This window comes from Panthera uncia, assembly GCF_023721935.1.
Source record: "Panthera uncia isolate 11264 chromosome A1 unlocalized genomic scaffold, Puncia_PCG_1.0 HiC_scaffold_17, whole genome shotgun sequence".
Classification (NCBI taxonomy): domain Eukaryota; kingdom Metazoa; phylum Chordata; class Mammalia; order Carnivora; family Felidae; genus Panthera; species Panthera uncia.
In genome coordinates this window covers 388,241-407,937 of record NW_026057577.1, presented here as the reverse complement: position 1 = coordinate 407,937, position 19,697 = coordinate 388,241, and the positions used below count along the sequence as shown (strand labels likewise).

The following is a 19,697-nucleotide window of genomic DNA, read 5'->3' as shown; positions in this document are numbered from 1 at the left end:
AAGAAAATGTATGAGTAATCAAAAATCTCCCAACAAATAAAATTCCTGGGCCAGATGGCTTTCTAGGGGAATTATATCAGATGTTCAAAGAAGATACATATTTATACTTCTCTGCCTATTCAAAAAAAAAAAATAGAAATGGAAGGAAAACTTCCAAACTCATTTCACAAAGCCAACATTACCTTGATTTCAAACCAAAGACCCCATTAAAAAGGAGAACCAAAAGTTAATATCTTTGATGAACACTGATGCAAAAATTCTCAATAACATACTAGCAAGTAGAATTCAACAGTACATTAAAATAATTATTCAACATGATCAAGTGGGATTTATTCCTGGGATGGAGGGATGTTGTTCAATATGAATCAGTCAATGTGGTACACCACATTAATAAAAGAGAGGATAACAACCATATGATCACGTCAATGGATGCAGAAAAGGCACTTGGCAAAATAGAGCATCCTTTCTTGATAAAAACCCTCAACAAATTAGGAATAGATGCAACATACCTCAATATCATAAAGGCCATATATGAAGACACATGGCTATTATCATCCTCAATGGGGAAAAACAGAGAGCCTTTTTCCTATGGTCAGAAACAAGGATACCTGTTCTAATCATTACTATTTAAAATAGTGCTGAAAGTCTTTCAGATTTTATGTTAAGTCTTTAATTATTTTGTTTTTAATTTTTGGTATGATGTAAGATAAGGATCTAATTGAATTAGATCAGTTTTCCCAACATCATTTCTCTAAGAGAGTCCCCCTTCCTCCCACTTTCAGTGCCTTTTTTGAATATTAATCGAACATATATGTTTGGGCTTATTTATGGCCTCTGTTGTGTTCTGTTGATCTCTGTGTCTTTATGTATATTGTATTGTTTGGATTTTTATACCTTTACATATAATTTGAAATCAGTACATGTCACACTTTCAGCTTTGTTCTTTTTTTCTTAGAGTTTCTTTGGATATACAAAGCATTGGAATGTAGGAAGTGATTGAATTGAGTCTGTAGATAACTTTGGATAGTGTGGCCATTTTAACAATGCTATTCTTCCAATTCATGAGCACATGTCTTTCCATTTGTGTGTGTGTGTGTGTGTGTGTGTGTGTGTGTGTGTGTGTGTCTTTTCCAACTGATTTCATTAATGTTTTATAGTTTCAGTACAAAGGTTTTTTACCTCTATGGTAAAATTTACGCTTAAGTATTTAATTCGTTTTGGTGCTGTAAATGGGATTGTTTAATGAAAATGGGATTGTTTTCTTTATTTCACTTTCATATACTTGTTAATATATAAAAACAACCGATTTTGTATGTTGGTTTCTCTAGTTAAATTTAACAGGGTAAATTTATTCATTCTACCAGGATTTTTTTAGTTTGTTTATTTGTTTGTTAGTTTATTTATTTTTAATAATCTCTACACCTAATGTGGGGCTCAAACTCACAATCCTGAGATCAAGACTCACATGCTCTTCTGACTGAGCCAGCCAGTCACCCCTTGTTCTATCAGTATTTTTTTTTAATTTTTTTAACATTTATTTATTTTTGAGAGACAGAGACAGAGCATGAGCAGGGGAGGGGCAGAGAGAGAGGGAGACACAGAATCTGAAGCAGGCTCCAGGCTCTGAGCTTTCAGCGCAGAGACTGATGCAGGGCTTGAATTCACAAACCGCGAGTTCATGTGAGTTCAAGACCTGAGCCAAAGTTGGACACTTATCTGACTGAGCCCCCCAGGCACCCCTACCATTATTTTTTTCTTTTTTTATTAATATGAAATTTATTGTCAAATTGGTTTCCATACAATACCCAGTGCTCATCCCAATAGGTGACCTCCTCAATACCCATCACCCATCCTCCCCTCCCCCCTATACCCCATCAACCCTCAGTTTATTCTCAGTTTTTTAAGAGTCTCTTATGGTTTGGCTCCCTCTCTCTCCAACTTTTTTTTTTCCTTCCCTTCCCTCATGGTCTTCTGTTTCTCAGGATAATGGAGTCTTTAGTTTTCTCTATAATAATCATGTAGTCTGCAAGTAGAGAAAATCTTACTTTCTTTTCAAATTAGGTGACTTTTAATTTATTTATATTTGTTAATATTCTGGCTAGGCCTTTCTGTACTCAGTTAAATAGAGGAGGGAGAGTGGACATCCTTGCTTGTTCTTGGTTTTAGAAAGAAAGCTTTCAGTCTTCTGCCATTGAGTGTAATGCCAGCCATGGGCTTGTCACATATAACCTTTATTATGTTGAGCTATCTTCCCTCTAAATCCACTTTGTTGAGAGTTTTCACTCATAAAAGAATTCAGAATTTTGTCATACTTTTTTCTCTGGATCTGTTGAGAGATTGCATTATTTTTTATTCTTTATTTTGTTTAGCTAATGTATCATAATAATTGATTTATGAATGTTGAAATATATTTGTGCCTTATAAAGAAGTCCTTATGTATGTGTGTAATAATTGTAATGTGCTGTTGAATTCAAGTTGCTAATATGTTTTTGAGGAATTTTACATCTGTGGTCATCATGAATGCAGGCCTATAGTTTCGTTTTGTTTTGTTTTGGTTAGAGTTCACTGCCTTTAGTATTATATTAACACTTTTCTCATAAAATGAGTTTGGAAGCATTCCCTGCTATTCATTTTTTAAGGAGTGTGAGAGCGATACTTATTAACTCATCATTAAATGTTTGCTAGAATTCACTAATGATGCCATCTGCTCCTGGAATTCTTGTATTGTGAGGTTTTGGTTAGTGATTTCATCTCTTACTTGTTAATTGTCTCCCTGGATTTTCCATTTCATCATAATTCAGTCTTGGTAGGTTGTAAATTTACAGAAGTGTATCCTTTTCCTCTTGGTTAGCGAATTTCCACGCATATAATTTTTCATTCTTCTTATGATCGTTTGTTATTCTGTGGTACCAGTTGCAATATCTCTTTCACTGATAATGTCATTAATTTCAGTCCTTTCTATTTAAATTAGTCTAGCTAAAGATTTGCCAATTTTTTTACCTTTTCAAAAACATTTCTATATTATGTTGATTATTTATAATCTCTATTTTTTAATAATCTCTATTGGCTTTTATAATCTGGATTGCATTTTATCTACTATAAGAAAACTACTATAATGTCTATGTTTATGTCTGCTAAATTTGTAAATGTATCCTATTATTCCTGTTAACAATCCTTTCTAGTTTTATACCATTGTGGGTGGAAAAGAAACATACTATTTCAATTTTCTTATTTATTTTTTTTTTTTTTAGACTCACTGCATGGCCTGCCATATTATCGATCCTGGAGAGTAGTCCATGTGCACTTGTGAAGAAAATGTGTTCTGCTGCTCTTGGATGGAATGTTCCATATATGTCTGTTGGATCCCTGAATTTTATGCCATTCATGTCTGTTCCTTTGTTATCTTTTTTTTTTAATTACAGTCGACATACAATGTTATATTAGTTACAGGTATAAAGCACAATTTGACAATTCTATACCTTACACAAAGCTGAGCATGGTAAATGTACACAACATTTGTCACTATCCAAAAATTATTGCAAAATGATTTATTATATTTTCTACACTGTGCTTTTCATCCTTATAACTTATTTATAAAGAGGAGTTTATATATCTGAATCCCCATTCACCAATTTTGCTTACTCCCTCACCCTATCTCTTCTACAACCATTCGTTTGTTCTCTATTTATGAATTTTTTCTTTTTTTATTTGTTCATCTCTCTCTCTCTCTCTCTCTCTCTCTCTCTCTCTCTCTGTTTTTGTTTTAGATTTCACATATAAGTGAGATCATTTCGGATTTGACTTTCTCTGTCTTATTTCACTTAGCATAATCAACTCTAGGTTCATTCATGTTGTCACTAGTGACAAGATTTTATCTGATATGTATATCTTCATCTATCATTGTACATTTAGTTTTCTTCCATATCTTGGCTATTGTAAATAATCTGGGATAAACATAGGAGTGCATATATCATTTTGAACTCCATAATGTGGTATTATGTCACAAATTCAGAATAACTAACATCAAAAAGACAAGAAATAACAGGTGGGTTTTCTTCAAATTTTAATTTAAATTCTAGTTACTTATCATATTGTGTAATATTGTTTTGAAGAGTAGGTTTTAATAATTCATCACTTATGTATAACACCCAGTGCTCAAGATGACAAGTGCCCTTGTTAATAAAAATCATTAAAACAAATCACCATTTAGCCCACCCCACACTAACACAGAGTCTCTTATGGTTTGTTTCCCTCTCTTTTCACCTTCTCATATGTTCATTTGTTTTTTTCTTAAATTCCAAATGAGTGAAATTATATGGCATGTGTCTTTCTTTATCTGACTTTTTTCTTAGCATAGTACACTCTACCTCCATTGATCTCATTGCAAATGGCAAGATTCCATTCCTTTTGATGGATGTAGATGATATATACTATATCATCTATATACAATCATCAGTTGATGGACATTAGGACTCTTTCCATAGTTTAGCTTCTATAAACGTTGGGATACACGTACCCCTTTGAATCTGTATTTTTGTATCTTTTGGGTAAATACATTGTAGTGCAATTGTTAGATTGAAGGGTAGTTCTATTTTTAAATTGTTGAGGACCTGCCACACTGTTTTCCACAGTGGCTACACCAGTTTGTATTCACTCCAACAGTGCAAGAGTGTTCCCCATTCTCTGCATCCTCACCAATACTTGTTGTATCTAGTGTTAATTTTAGCCAGTCTGACAGGTTATTGAGTGGTATCTCATTATGGTTTTGATTTGTATTTCTCTGAGGATGAGTGATGTTGAACATATTTTCATGTGTCTGTTAGCTATCTGGATGTATTCTCTGGAAAAATGTCTATTCATGTATTCTGCCCATGGATTATTTGTATTGTGGGGGTTTTGAGTTTGATAAGTTGTTTATAGATTTTGGATGCTAGCCCTTTATCAGATATGTCATTGACAAATATCTTCTCCCATTCTTTAAGCTGTATTTTAGTTTTGTTGATTGTTTCCTTCACTGTACAGAAGTTTTTATCTTGATGATGTCCCAATAGTTCGTGTTTGCTTTGTTTTCCTTGACTCCGGTGATGTATCTAGAAAAATATTGCTATGTCCGAGAACAAACAGGTTGCTGCTTGTGTTATCCTCTAGGATTTTGATGGTTTCCTTGTCTCACATTTGGGTCTTTCATACATTTGAATTTATTTTTGTGTATGGTGTAAGAAAGTTGTTCAGTTTCTTCTGCATGTTGATGTTCAGTTTTCCCAACACCATTTGTTGAAGAGATTTTCTTCCATTGGATATTATTTCCTATTTTGTTGAAGAGTAGTTGACCATATAGTTTTAGTCATTTTCTGGGTTTTCTATTTGTTCCATTGATCCATGTGTCAGTTTCTGTGGCAGTACCATGCTATCTTGATGCCTAAAGCTTTGTATTATAGTTTGAAATCTGGAATCAGGATGCCTCCATTTTTACTTTGCTTTTTTCAAGATTGCTTTGGTTATTTGGGGTCTCTTGTGGTTCCATACAGATTTTAGGTTTGTCTGTTCTAACCCTCTAAAAAATTAGGTTAAAACATAAAAAAAAATATTATGATATAGATTGCGTTAAATATGTAGATTCTTTGGGTAGTATAAACATTTTAACAATATTTGTCTGTTCCCTGAGCATGAAATGTTTTACCATTTCTTCGTGTCCTTTTCAATTTCTTTCATATTTGTTTTATAGTTTTCAGAGTAGAGAACTTTTTCCTCTTTGGTTAGTTTTATTCCTATATATCTTATTGTTCCTTTTATCTTATTGTGCATTTCAAATGAGATCAATTCCTTGATTTCTTTTTCTCCTTCTTCAGTACTGGTGTACATAAATGAAACAGATTTCTTTACATTGATTTTGTATCCTGTGACTGTGGAATTCATGTATTAGTTCTAGCAGATTTTTGTTATATTTTGGGTATTCTATATAGAGTATCATGTCATCTGCTAATAGTGAAAGTTTGACTTTTTCCTTGCCTATGTGGATCCCTTTTATTTCTTTCTATTGTCTGATTGCTGAGGCTAAACTTTCCAAAAGTATGTTAAAGAGCAATGGTGAGAGTGGACATCACTGCCTTTTTCTTGACCATACATGAAAAGCTCTCAGACTTTCCACATTTAGGATGATATTAACTGCAGGTCTTTTGTATATGACCTTTATGATGTTAAGGCATATTCAATCTATACCTACTTTTTGAGGGTTTTTATTAAGAATGGATGCTTCTGGGGTCCCTGGGTAGCTCAGTCAGTTCAGCGTCTCAGTTTGGCTCAGGTCATAATCTCACAGTTCATGAGTTTCAGCCCTGCAAGAGGTTCTTTTCAGACAGCTCAGACCCTGGAGACTGCTTCAGATTCTGTGTTTCCCTCTTTCTCTGCCCCTCCTCCACTCACACTGTCTCTCAAAAATAAATAAACATTATTTTTTTTAAATAAAAAATGGTGCTGTATTTTGTCAAATGCTTTTTCTTCATCAATTGAAAGAGTCATATGACTCTTATCCTTTCTTTTATTAATTTCATGTATCACATTGTCTGATTTGTGAATATTGGCCAAACCCTGAAACCCAGGAATGTACCCACTTGATCATGGTGAATAATTCTTTTAATGTACTATGGGGTTCAATTTGCTGGTATATTGTTGAGAATTTTAGCATCCACATTCATCAGGATATTAGCCTGTAATTCTCCTTTTTAGCAGGTTCTTTATGTGGTTTTGGAAACAAGATAATGCTTGTCTCGTGGAATGATTTTGGAAGTTTTCCTTTAATTTTTATTTTTTAGGAACAGTTTGAGAAAAATAGATATTAATTATTTCTTATTTTTTATTTTTAAATTTATTTTTGAGAGACAGAGGGCACAAGTGAGCAAGGGGCAGAAAGAGGGAGAGAGTCCCACAAGGGGTAGAGAGAGAGGGAGAGAAAGCGAGGGAGACAGAGAGAATCCCAAGTGCAGAGCCTGAAGGAGGGCTCAATGGGCTCACCCAGTGCAGGGTTCAAACTCAGGAATGGTGAGGTCCTGACCTAGGCTGAAGTCGGATGTTTAACCCTGAGCCACCTAGGCACACCAGTATTAACTCTTCCTTAAATCCTTGGTAGAATTCCCATGGAATGTCATCTCCAGGACTCTTGTTTGTTGGAAGACTTTTGATTACTGATGCAAGTTCTTTGCTGGGTATGAGTCTGTTCAAATTTTCTAGTTCTTCCTGTTTCAGTTTTGATAAATTATATCGTCTAGGAATATCCATTTGTTTCTGATTCTCCTATTGGTTGTCATATAATTTTTCATAATATTTTCATAATTGTTTGTATTTCTATGTATGTTTTAGTTGTAATCGCTTTCATTTGTGATTTTATTTATTTGGGTTCTTTCTCGCTTTTTTTGATAAATCTAGCTAGGTGTTTATCAACTTTATTAATTCTTTAAAATAGCGAGGTCTTTGATCTGTTCTACTGTTCTACTGTTGTTGTTGTTGTTTTGGTTTCTATATTGTTTATTTCTGCTCTAATCTTTATTATTGCCCTTCTTTAGCTAGCTTTAGCCTTCATGTGCTCCTCCTTTTCTGTCTCTTTTGGAGTAGATTAGGTTGTGTGTTTGAGATTTTTCTTGCTTCTTGAGATGGACCCATTTTTTCAATATGTTTCCCTCTTAGGACAGCTTTTGCTGAATCCCAAAAGTTTTGAACCATCGTGGGTTTTTTTGTTTTTTGTTTTTTGTTTTAATTTTCATTTGCTTCTATATACTTTTTTTCTTTCATTTTCTGATTAATTCATTCATTCTTTAGTATGGTGTTCTTTAACTTACATGTATGTGTGGTCTTTCCAATATTTTTCTTGTGGTTGACTTCAAATTTCATAGCATTGTGGTCCAAAAATATGCATGTTATGATCTCAATCTTTTTGTACCCATTGAGGGCTGATTTGTGACACAGGATGTGACCTGTTTTGGAGAATGTTTCATATATACTTGGAAATAATGTGTATTCTGTTGCTTTAGGATGAAATGTTCTGAATGTATCTGTTAAATCCATCTGGATCAGTGTTTCATTCAAAGCCATTGTTTCCTTGTTGATTTTCTGCTCAGCGTACCCTGCCTGCTTTTTTGAGTGAGGAGACAAACCTAGGGTCTCCGTACTCCCTACTCCTCTGCCATTTTAACCAACTGATATTTGAAATAAATATCAAAACATCTTGAACACCCAGTAAATCGATCTGAGGACTGAGAGAATAAAAATACACACCCAGGGGTCAAAAAACTGCCCCATCTTGGAAGGTAGGAGCTGTAGAGAGCTGATTTAGGAAAAATAAGAACTGAGGTATTTTGTCCCCACTCAAAGAGTCCTTTTTAATATATCTTGCTGTGCTGGTTTAGTTGTCATAAACTCCTTTGGTTTTGTCAGTGAAATTATTTATTTCTCTTTATCTATCTTTATATCTTCTATTCTGAATAAAATTCTTGCTCAATAAAGAATTATTGGCTGCATATTTTATCTTCTGCTTGTTGTTTCAGCTTCAGAAGTTCTCTATTTAGTTTTTGGTTCAGTCATTATATTCTTTGGCTCCAAAATTTTGTTTTTGTTTTTAGTGGTTTAATTACCTATATCGAACTTTATATTTTGGTCATGCAATTTGTCTTGATTATATGTTTAGTTGTCTATGTCCTTGTAAGATAATTATTTGGAATTGTGTGTCAGACAATTCACAGTTCTTTATTTTTGTGGGAACAGCCACGGAAGGAATATTTTGTTCCTTATGTGGGCTTATGTTTTCATGGTACTTAATTGTCTTTAAACTCTTGAATTACTGCTTAACACATAAAGAAGTAGTCTCCTTCTCCAGTCCTTGATGAGTGGCTTGAAGATTTAAAGATCTTTACCAGTCAGCCCTGACAGGGAAAACTTCTCTCAGTAATTTTCTACAAATACACCTAAACGATTCTTCTTTTTATTCTTGGGATAAGTCAAGAATTGTGTGCCTTCTCTCAATCTCATTCTCTCAATTTTTACTTTCTGAATCTCATATCAGACTGGGTGCTGAAATCTTTTCACTTATTTTTCCCAGGGCAGTGCCCTATAGAGTTCAAGATTGCATACCTTCTCTCAATTGCACGGAGTCAGGATGGTCACTGAAATCTTTGTGCTGTCTGAGGAGGTTTGCATGCCACTGTTGAATTGCATATACTCTGCATGCCATTTGTGGAATTGCATTGTATCTGTGGAAGTTAACATGCACCATAATGGGGGCGTGTGTGTAGGGTTGGAGAATGCATCAGCTCATTGATAGGCTGCAAATGAGTCAACCTTCAAAGTTCATGGGTGAAGACCCAAAGCCAGTTAGTAGCATCTGTAACGGGTTTTTGAGGTCTGTGTGGTGGTTGCTATAATCCCCCACTCCTTTTCTCTACTCCAAGCACTTCCAGATTATTCATCTAGGCCTAACATTGCAATAATCTGGTAAGGCAAGACATATATATGAACCTCTTAGGAGATATCTTGTGAGGCTGGGGAAACCAGGTCCTCACTCTGTTCTTATTTTCTCCCTTGGGATAATTTGCAAGCCAAGTGTGTCTCTTTATGTTGAGCTATATCTTAGGGAAGGTCATGAATAAAGTGCTATCATTCTTCTCATCTTCTTCCATGTGTCTGTTCTTGGATTCTTTGCTTAATCAGTGTTCTGAAATTCCTCTTCTGGCTCTTGTGTTCCTACAAACATACTGCCATCCATGGGTAATTGTGAAAATTATTATATCCATAAATTATGAGAGCTGGAATTTCTTATTCAGTCATCTTGCTCCAAATCCTCTCCTTTATATTATATATTCAAATCGAAGCTTATGAATTTTTTTCACACATAACTTAAGGAAGTTTAAGCAAATTTATAATCATATTATTTTCCTTGCTAATTGTTTTTTAAAGAATATTGAAATAGGCTTTCTTTATATACAGACTTAATGTATTTTTAATCCTAATAATCTATGAATGACCTCTCGTTTTGCAATAGTTTTATTCTTGAAGCACCCTATCAAGAGCTTAGGATATAATTTCAGTCTTGAGTAATTTCTCTATACAAAAATTTTATATTACCAATATTAAATTCATTATTTTTTTATAAAATAACTATTTTAAAATTTTTCTCTACTGCTTCAACTAACACTTATTTTGCACCTATATGCATATACACACACATATGTATGTACTTTCATCCAAATTTAAAACAACTTGTTTAACTAATGTTTGAATTGAATTTCAGTAAAAAAAAATGTCAAACAATATTGTGAACAAGAAATTTTGGTTAAAATGTAGACTTTCTTTTATTAAAATAAAAATTCATTATGGATATTATTTTATTGCTCTCACCAATTTTTTCATATATGTTTGCTTTGCAGAGAATCCAAGAGGTGTAGTATTTGTTTTAATAGTATTTAAAACTGAAAATTGAAAAAAAAAATTATGGAATACAGCATCCATAATTGTTTATGAGATTGACAATGTTATGTCTTTATTCATTGTGTAAAATGTTATAATAAATAGAATACCCATTACATGTGCTCTGGACAAATTATAAGTCTATAATACAATTCTATAAATTCTCTTAATCTAATAAGCAGAAATATTATGAATTTAAATAATTTCCAAAAGTTGTCTTAATTCACTCAACCATTTGGGCATTACCAAGTTTCTCTCAGATTACTGGTAGAATCAATAAATGAAATCTTATTTTTATGTCTTTTGTGAATATAAGTATGCAATTAATCTGGATGTGTCTGGCAGAAAAATCCTAAACCATCTCCATATTCTCTATTCCCTGGTGTTATTCTCATTATTATGTTATATTATAAAATAAGAGTAAATTGTGCAGCTATAATTAATATCACAAATCAGTAGAATTTAAGAATTTGAAACAAGATGAACTTTGATTGGCTTATATTAACTAGTTGTCATTTTTCAGAAGAGAACTTAAGGTTTGCATTACATCGCAAAAATTCTCATGAAAAAAAACATACAGAGAGGGTCACTTTCATGGCTCAGTCACTTGTGTTTGACTCTTGGTTTCGGCTCAGGTCTTGATCTCAGGGTTCGTAGAATGGAGTCCTATTTCTGTCACAGTCACAGAGCCTGCTTGAGATTCTCTTTCAGTCTGTCTCTGCCCTGCTCATCTTCTCATGCTCTCTCTCTCTCAAAAATAAATAAACGTTAAAAAAAAGCAAACATATGTTAGTCAGCTTTATAAAAATTACTCATTTCTGCTATGTTTGATGTGATCTCTACTCCTTCATTCTTTATTTCATTTATTTGGGTCATTTCCTTTTTTCTTTTTGATCCATTGGCTAGTGGTTTATCAATTTTGTTAATTCTTTCAAAGAACCAGCTTCTGGTTTCATTGATCTGTTCTACTGCTGTTTTGGTTTTGATAGCATTAATTTCTGCTCTAATCTTTATTATTTCTGTCTTCTGCTGGTTTTGTGTTTTATTTGCTGTTCTTTTTCCAGCACCTTAAGGCATAAGGTTAGGTTGTGTATCTGAGATCTTTCTTGCTTCTTTAGGAAGGCGTGGATTGCTATATACTTTCCTCTTATGACCACCTTTCCTGGATCCCAGAGGTTTTGGGTTGTGGTGCTATCATTTTCATTGACTTCCATATACTTTTTAATTTCCTCTTTAACTTCTTGGTTAGTCCATTGATTCTTTACTAAGATGTTGTTTAGTCTCCAAATATTTGTTACCTTTCCAAATTTTTTCTTGTGGTTGATTTCGAGTTTCATAGTGTTGTGGTATGAAAATACACACTGTATGATCTTGACCTTTTTGGAGTTAGGGCTGATTTGTGTCCCAGTATATGGTCTATTCTGGAGAATGTTCCATGTGCACTGGAGAAGAATGTATATTCTGCTGCTTTAGGATGAAATGTTCTGAATATATCTCTTAAGTCCATCTGGTCCAGTGTGTCATTCAAAGCCATTGTTTCCTTGTTGATTTTTTGAGTAGATGATCTGTCCATTGCTGTGAGTGGGGTGTTGACATCTCCTACTATTATGTATTACTATCAATGAGTTTCTTTATGTTTGTAATTACTTGACTTATATATTTGGGTGCTCTCACATTTGGCACATAAATGTTTACAATTGTTAGCTCTTCTTGGTGGATAGGCCCCTCAATTATGATATAATGCCCTTCTGCATCTCTTGATACAGTCTTTATTTTAAAGTCTAGATTGTCTGATATAAGTATGGCTACTCTGGGTTTCTTTTGTTGACCATTAACATGATAGATGGTTCTCCATCCCCTTATTTTCAATATGAAGGTGTCTTTAGGTCTAAAGTGGGTCTCTTGTAAACAGCATATAGATGGATCTTGTTTTCTTATACATTGTTACCCTTTTGTTTGGAACATTGAGTCCATTGATGTTCTGAGTGAGTACTGAATAATAAGAGAATATTATGAGCAATTATATGCCAATAAAATGGGCAATATGGAAGAAATGGAAAAATTCATAGAAACATATACACTACCAAAACTGAAACAGAAAGAAATAGAAAATTTGAACAGACCCATAACCAGTAACGACATTGAATTAGTAATCAAAAATCTGCCAAAAAACAAGAGTCCAGGGCCAGATATCTTTCCAGGGTAATTCTACCAAACACTAAGAAGATGTAACACCTATTATCTTGAAACTGTTCCAAAAACTGTTCCAGAAATGGAAGGAAAACTTCCAAACTCTTTCTATGAAGCCAGCATTATCCTGATTCCAAAACCAGACAGAGACCACACTAAAAAGCAGAACTATAGACCTATTTCCCTGATGACCATGTATGTAAAAGTTCTCAACAAGATATTAGCCAACTGGATCCAAGAATACATTAAGAAAATTATTCACCACTACCAAGCAGGATTTATACCTGGGATGCAGGGCTGGTTCAATATCTGCAAAACAATAACGTGATTCATCATATCATTAAAAGAAAGGAAACATAAAAGAACCATATGATTCACTCAATAGGTGCAGAGAAAGCATTTGACAAAATACACCATCCTTTCTTTATAAAAACCCTCAAGAAATTAGGGATAGAGGGAGCATAACTCGAGATCATAAAAGCCACATATGAATGATCCAACGCTAATATCATCCTCAATGGGGAAAAACTGAGATCTTTCCCCCTAAGGTCAGAAACAAGACAGGGATATTCACTCTCACCACTGTTATTCAACATAGTATTGGAAGTCGTAGCCTTTGCAATCAGACAACATAAGGAAATAAAAGGCATCCAAATCAGCCAGGAGCAGGTCCAACTTTCACTCTTCACAGATGACATGATACTCTGTATAGAAAACCCAAAATATTCCACCAAAAACAGCTAGAAATGATTAGTGAATTCAGCAAAGTAAAGGGATATAAAATCAATGCATAGAAATAGGTTGCATTCGTACACACCAACAATGAAGTGACAGAAAGACAAATCAAGGAATTGATCCCATTTACAGTTACACAAAAAACCATAAAATACCTAGGAATAAATCCAACCAAAGAGGTGAAAAATTTATACACTGAAAACTATAGAAAGCTTATGAAAGAAATTGAAGAAGACACAAACAGATGGAAAATATTCCATGCTCCTGGATAGGAAGAACAAATATTATTAAAATGTCGATACTACCCAAAGAAATCTACATATTCAATGCAATACCTATCAAAGTAACACCAGCATTCTTCACAGAGCTGGAACAAATAATCCTAAAATTTGTATGGAATCAGAAGAGACCCTGAATAGTCAAAACAATCTTGAAAAAGAAAACGAAAGGAAGAGGCATCACAATCCCAGACTTCCAGCTATACTACAAAGCTGTAATCATCAAGACAGTATGGTACTGGCACAAGAAAAGACACTCTGATAAATGGAATAGAATAGAGAACTCAGAAATTGACCCACAAATGTATGGCTAACTAATCTTTGACAAAGCAGGAAAGAATATCCAACGGGAAAAAATACACTCTGTTTAGCAAGTGGTGCTGGGAAAACTGGACAGTGACATGCAGAACAATGAACCTGGACCACTTTCTTACACCATACACAAAATAAACTCAAAATGGATGAAAGACCTAAATGTAAGACAGGAAATCACCAAAATCCTCGAGAAGAAAGCACACAAAAACCTCTTTGATCTTGGCCACAGCAACTTCTTACTCAACATGTCTCCGGAGGCAAGGGAAACAAAAGTAAAAAATGAACTACTGGGACCTCATCAAAACAAAAAGCTTCTGCACAGTGAAGGGAACAATCAGCAAAACTAAAAAGGCAACCAACAGAATTGGAGAAGATATTTGCAAATGACACACCAAATAAAGGGTTAGTATCCAAAATCTATAAAGAACTTATCAAACGCAACACCCAAAAAACAAATAATTCAGTGAAGAAATGGGCAAAACATGACAGTTCACCAAGAAGACACCCAAATGGCCAATTGACACATGAAAAAATGCTCAACATCACTCATCATCAGATAAATGCAAATCAAAACCACAATGAGATACCACCTTACCCCTGTCAGTGGCTAACATTAACAACTCAGGCAATAACAGATGTTGGTGAGGATGCGGAGAAAGAGGATCTCTTTGCATTGTTGGTGGGAATGCAAGCTGATGCAGCCACTCTTGAAAAAAGTATGGAGGTTCCCCAAAAAACTAAAAATAGAACTACCCTACGACCCAGCCATTGCACTACTAGGCATTTATCCATGGGATACAGGTGTGCTGTTTCTAAGGGACACATGCACCCCCATGTTTATAGCAGCACTATCAACAATAGCCAAAGTATGGAAAGAGCCCAAATGTCCATCGATGGATGAATGGGTAAAGAAGAAGTTATATATATATATATATATATATATATATATATACATATACATATATGTGTATATATATATGTATATGAATATGTATACATATATATGTATATACATACACACACATACACACATAATGGAATGAATCAAAAAGAGTGAAATATTGCCATTTGCAAATACATGGATGGAACTGGAGGGTATTATGCTAAGTGAAATTAGTCAGAGAAAGACAAAACTCATGACTTCACTCATATGAAGACTTTAAGAGACAAAACATATGAAAATAATGGAAGTGAAACAAAAATAATGGAAGGGATTGTGGGAGAGGGATGGGCTAAATGGGTAAGGGGCACTAAGGAATCTATTCATGAAAGCATTGTTGCACTATATGCTAATTTGCATGTAAATTAAAAAAAATAAAGTTAAAAAAATAAAAGCAATATATTATTTAAAAAATTACTCATTTCAACAAACGCATGAGCTTTGAAGGTGACCTTAAGTTTCAGATAAAACCGCAGCTCCAACCAACACATGGATCTTACATTCTGATATCAGAAGCAGAATATCCATGTTAGCCACGCTGGAAACTCTGACAAATATAAACTCTGATATAAACGGTTGCTCTTCACAGCTGCTAAATTTGTGTTAATTTGTTGTATACAGTGGGGATGTTGCCACACAGTTTTAATGAAACAGCTCATATTCATATTACGGTATAAAGATTTTTCTGTTTAAGCCACAAGAATCTCCAGAATTATATATCTATATCATCTATATCTAAATGATGATCTACATATATGTATTTTATACATATATCTAGATAGATAAAAATATCATTATGAACTTATATTTGGGGATGTCACACATGAGATTTAAGGAGAATATGCAGCCTAAAGAAAACCAATACTTCTTTATTAAACAAAAATTTTTATGTTTTCATACAATAACAGTACACAATCCATATAAAGAGGAAAATAAGAATGAGAAAAACCATGTTTTAGGATTCATATTTACATTTTAGTTTCCCATGTATAAGACTGTTTGATTTCTATAGGAAAATAAAATAAATAACACCCCAGTTATCTACTATCCCGAAGAAGGACAATTTCTTTTTTTTTTTAATTTTTTTAACGTTTATTTATTTTTGAGACAGAGAGAGACAGAGCATGAACAGGGGAGGGGCAGAGAGAGAGGGAGACACAGAATCTGAAACAGGCTCCAGGCTCTGAGCTGTCAGCACAGAGCCCGACGTGGGGCTCAAATTCATGGACCGTGAGATCATGACCTGAGCTGAAGTCGGATGCTCAACCGACCAAGCCACCCAGGCGCCCCTAAGAAGGGCAATTTCTAGAACAATTAAAGCTCAATGTGGCTATATCACAATACAATACCCCTTATTTCCCATCCAGTTATGACAAATTCATTTACATAATAATCTTATATTCATTCCCATAAATTGCTTCGTCATTCACTTTTTTAAAAAAATTGATCACTCCAAATTAAGACTTTTGGATTTCATAAAAAGCATTTTTTCTCCAAGGTTAAGCTTAATGACATGTTATAAAAACAATAATTTTAATCAATGCAACCAAACAATGGGATGTAGTCATGGCAAAAAAAAATTTTTAATTGGTATAATACAATAGAATAAATTGCGGATTTTTTTGTAATAAATGATTTCCTTATAGCCATAGCTTCAAACTACCATAAAAATTGAAACTATTTGAAGAAAAAATGAAAACAATTTTTCAATTTCTAAAATCTTTATTGTTGCCTATAAATCTACAAAGATCAGGAAATATTAGTTACTTAATTGGATTGATTGAATACATAGATTTAAGCATAAAGCAAAGAAGGTACTGGGAAAAAACAAAGCGTAAAGATTATCAGGCAATTTGCTCTCCAGACTTACCCCTTCCTAACACCTTCATGAATGCTCTGGCCACATCCTTGTTGCGGAGGCTATAGATGAGAGGATTCAGCATGGGAGTAAGGATAGTGTAGAAGACAGACACGAATTTGTCCTGGGTGGGGGTACGATCTGAACTGGGCCGCATGTATATGAGCATGGCTGCTCCGTAATACATTCCTACTACCATGAGGTGAGAGGAACAGGTGCCAAAAGCTTTACGTGGGCCCTCTCCATATCCCATGTGAATGACAGCCACAATAACATGAACATAGGAAGCAATGATTACTGCTACAGGGAAAAGAAGCATAATAATACAGCATACAAATATCATCCTTTCAAATAACAATGTGTTAGTGCATGAGAGAGTGAGAAGGGCAGGGACATCACAGAAAAAGTGGGGTATTTCTCGGGCACCACAATATGAGAAAGACAATGCAACTGCAGTTTCAATTATACCATCAAGTGAGCCAAGAATCCATGAAAAAGCTGCCATGAGACCACATATTTTCTGGTTCATGAGAATTGAGTATCTTAATGGGTGGCAAATGGCAACATAACGGTCATAAGCCATTGAAGCCAACAGGAAACATTCTGCTCCAAGCAGAGACACATATAAGAATATCTGGGCTCCACAACCAGCCAGAGAGATGGACTTCCTGCCAGACAAGTAGTTGAAAACCATCTTGGGTACAGTGGTGCAGATGAGCATGAGGTCCATGAGGGAGAGTTGGCTGAGAAGGAAGTACATGGGGGTGTGGAGCTGGTTGTCCAGGCAGATGAGGAGAACCATAGCAGTGTTTCCCATGAAGGCCACTGTGAAGATGCCCAAGACCAGTGAGAAAAGGAAGATGTGAGTGGGGCTGTCATTGAAGATTCCTTCCAGGATAAAGTCTGAGTTGAAGGTCTGATTCTCCCATGCCATGATAAATGTTTACTGCAAGGAATACAAGAAGTGACAAATGGCTGTGATTGTGTTATAGAAACATCAAGCACTTCCTTCCCTAAGTCACCACTTCTACCAAATTGCCTAAGCAAGAGGCAATTGTTTCTCTGGTCATAATTTCATTTTTAGACTGGATATATTAAAGCATTGTTTTATCTTGATATGATTATTTTATGTTAGATGAATTATTTTCTTTTAAAAATTTATTTATTTAAATTCAAGTTTGTTGTTAATGAAGAATGTGTGGTTCACAGACACAGTAAGTTACATGTTAAAAATATGAGAGTTTTCTCAGGGCACCTGGGTGGCTCAGTCAGTTAAGCATCCGACTTCAGCTCAGGTCAGGATCTCACAGTTTGTGGGTTCCAGCCTGGCGTCAGGCTCTGTGCTGACAGCTCAGAGCCTGGAGCCTGTTTCGGATTCTGTGTCTCCCTCTCTCTCTGCCCCTCCCCTGCTCAGTCTCTGTCTCTGTCTCAAAAATAAATAAACATTAAAAAAATAAAAATATGAGAACTTTCTCAAGTCATATGATGAGGTTAGAGAAACTAGTCAGCTCATATGCGTAGTGTAGATTATCCATTCATAAAAACTTTATGATCATGGAAGACATAAATTTCTGAGAAGTCAATGAAATTTTATTTATGGTTCTTTTTTGTTTTCCATGAAATTTTGCATAAAATTTCTATCAAAGTGTAGAGAAAATCATGTATTGATGGAAATGAGACAAGATTAATCACATGTCAGGTAAACAGAAGAGATTGAGAAATCAGCAATCTGATGTCCATTATGTAATATTTATTCTAATAATGGTGGGTTGTAGTGTAAATAGTTCCTCATAAATATACCGTTTCCTCACTCATCTCTAAAAGTGACATGTGTCCACAAGGCAGTCAAGTATTGATCTCAAGATACAGGATAAAGGAGAGTACAAAGGCAAAGGCATGTCTGGTACAGATTACTTCAGCTGTGTGATTTTAGGCAATTAATTCCTGCAATCTTTATTTTACAGTATATTAACCTGAATATTTATAATATCTATATTACAGTGTGTTATTAAAATCAAATTAGATCATATTTTTAAAGTGTGAATATTATCTGGAGTGAAGTTTGTATGATATATATATTTTAAAATAAATATATACTACTAAAAGTAAGAGAGACCACACTTACTTACCTCCACACTATTCTAGCTTACATAAAATTAATCTCTTCCATGTCCTTAGCAAAACCTTTTAAGATTTCTTTGGCTATGCAATAGCATACATATAATTCTTTATTTTCATATTCATTTTTTCTCTTCTTTATCCCCTCTCCAAGAGACAAGAAATTCTTTACTTTCTTTCTTCCCTAACACTCCCTGGAAAGATTATGAATATTCATTTTCTTCACCACTTTGGGTCCTTCTAAACTCTTTATCTCTGTAGCATTCAACAATTCAGTGTATATAATATTTCAATCATAACTCAGGTATTTAATACATCCTAAATTTCTGACCAGTTATAAATTCTCTTAGCATTCTTTCTTATATTTATAATACTTGTCAAGAAACTCAACCCACATTGTGTAAATAAGCATAGCTCATGCTATTTAAATTTTCAAGTATTTTTACTTTTTCACTCCTCTTACAAACAATTGTTTATTAAATATTTCTAACACAATCTTTTATCCTTATTCAAACTGAGATTCAAAAGTGATTATGCATGCTACAGAAAAAACTTCAAACATTACTACTGAAAAATAACATGAGTTTTCAAGCCTCTGATTAAAATTTATTGACCAACAGAAAATTAAAACATCACTTGGTTTACTATCATTTCTGTGCTTCTAAAAAGCAATATATCCTTTCTACTTCAAGTTTGCTCATGTTGTTATACCTGGTGAAAGTCTCTCTCTTTATGTTTTGAAACATAAATATTAGTACCTATGGAACATTCAGCATATATCTAGTCATTTCCTGACAATTTGCCACTTTCC

General features: G+C 34.2%; 1 protein-coding gene across 1 annotated transcript; it reads right to left on the bottom strand.

Annotated features, from left to right (window-relative positions):
- Nucleotides 1–16,669: 16,669 nt before the first annotated feature.
- On the bottom strand, nt 16,670–17,702 carry LOC125935061 (olfactory receptor 2M3-like). The gene is given in 2 exon segments (XM_049648776.1): nt 16,670–16,777; nt 16,779–17,702. Coding segments are annotated over 2 exon segments (1,032 nt in total).
- Nucleotides 17,703–19,697: the final 1,995 nt, after the last annotated feature.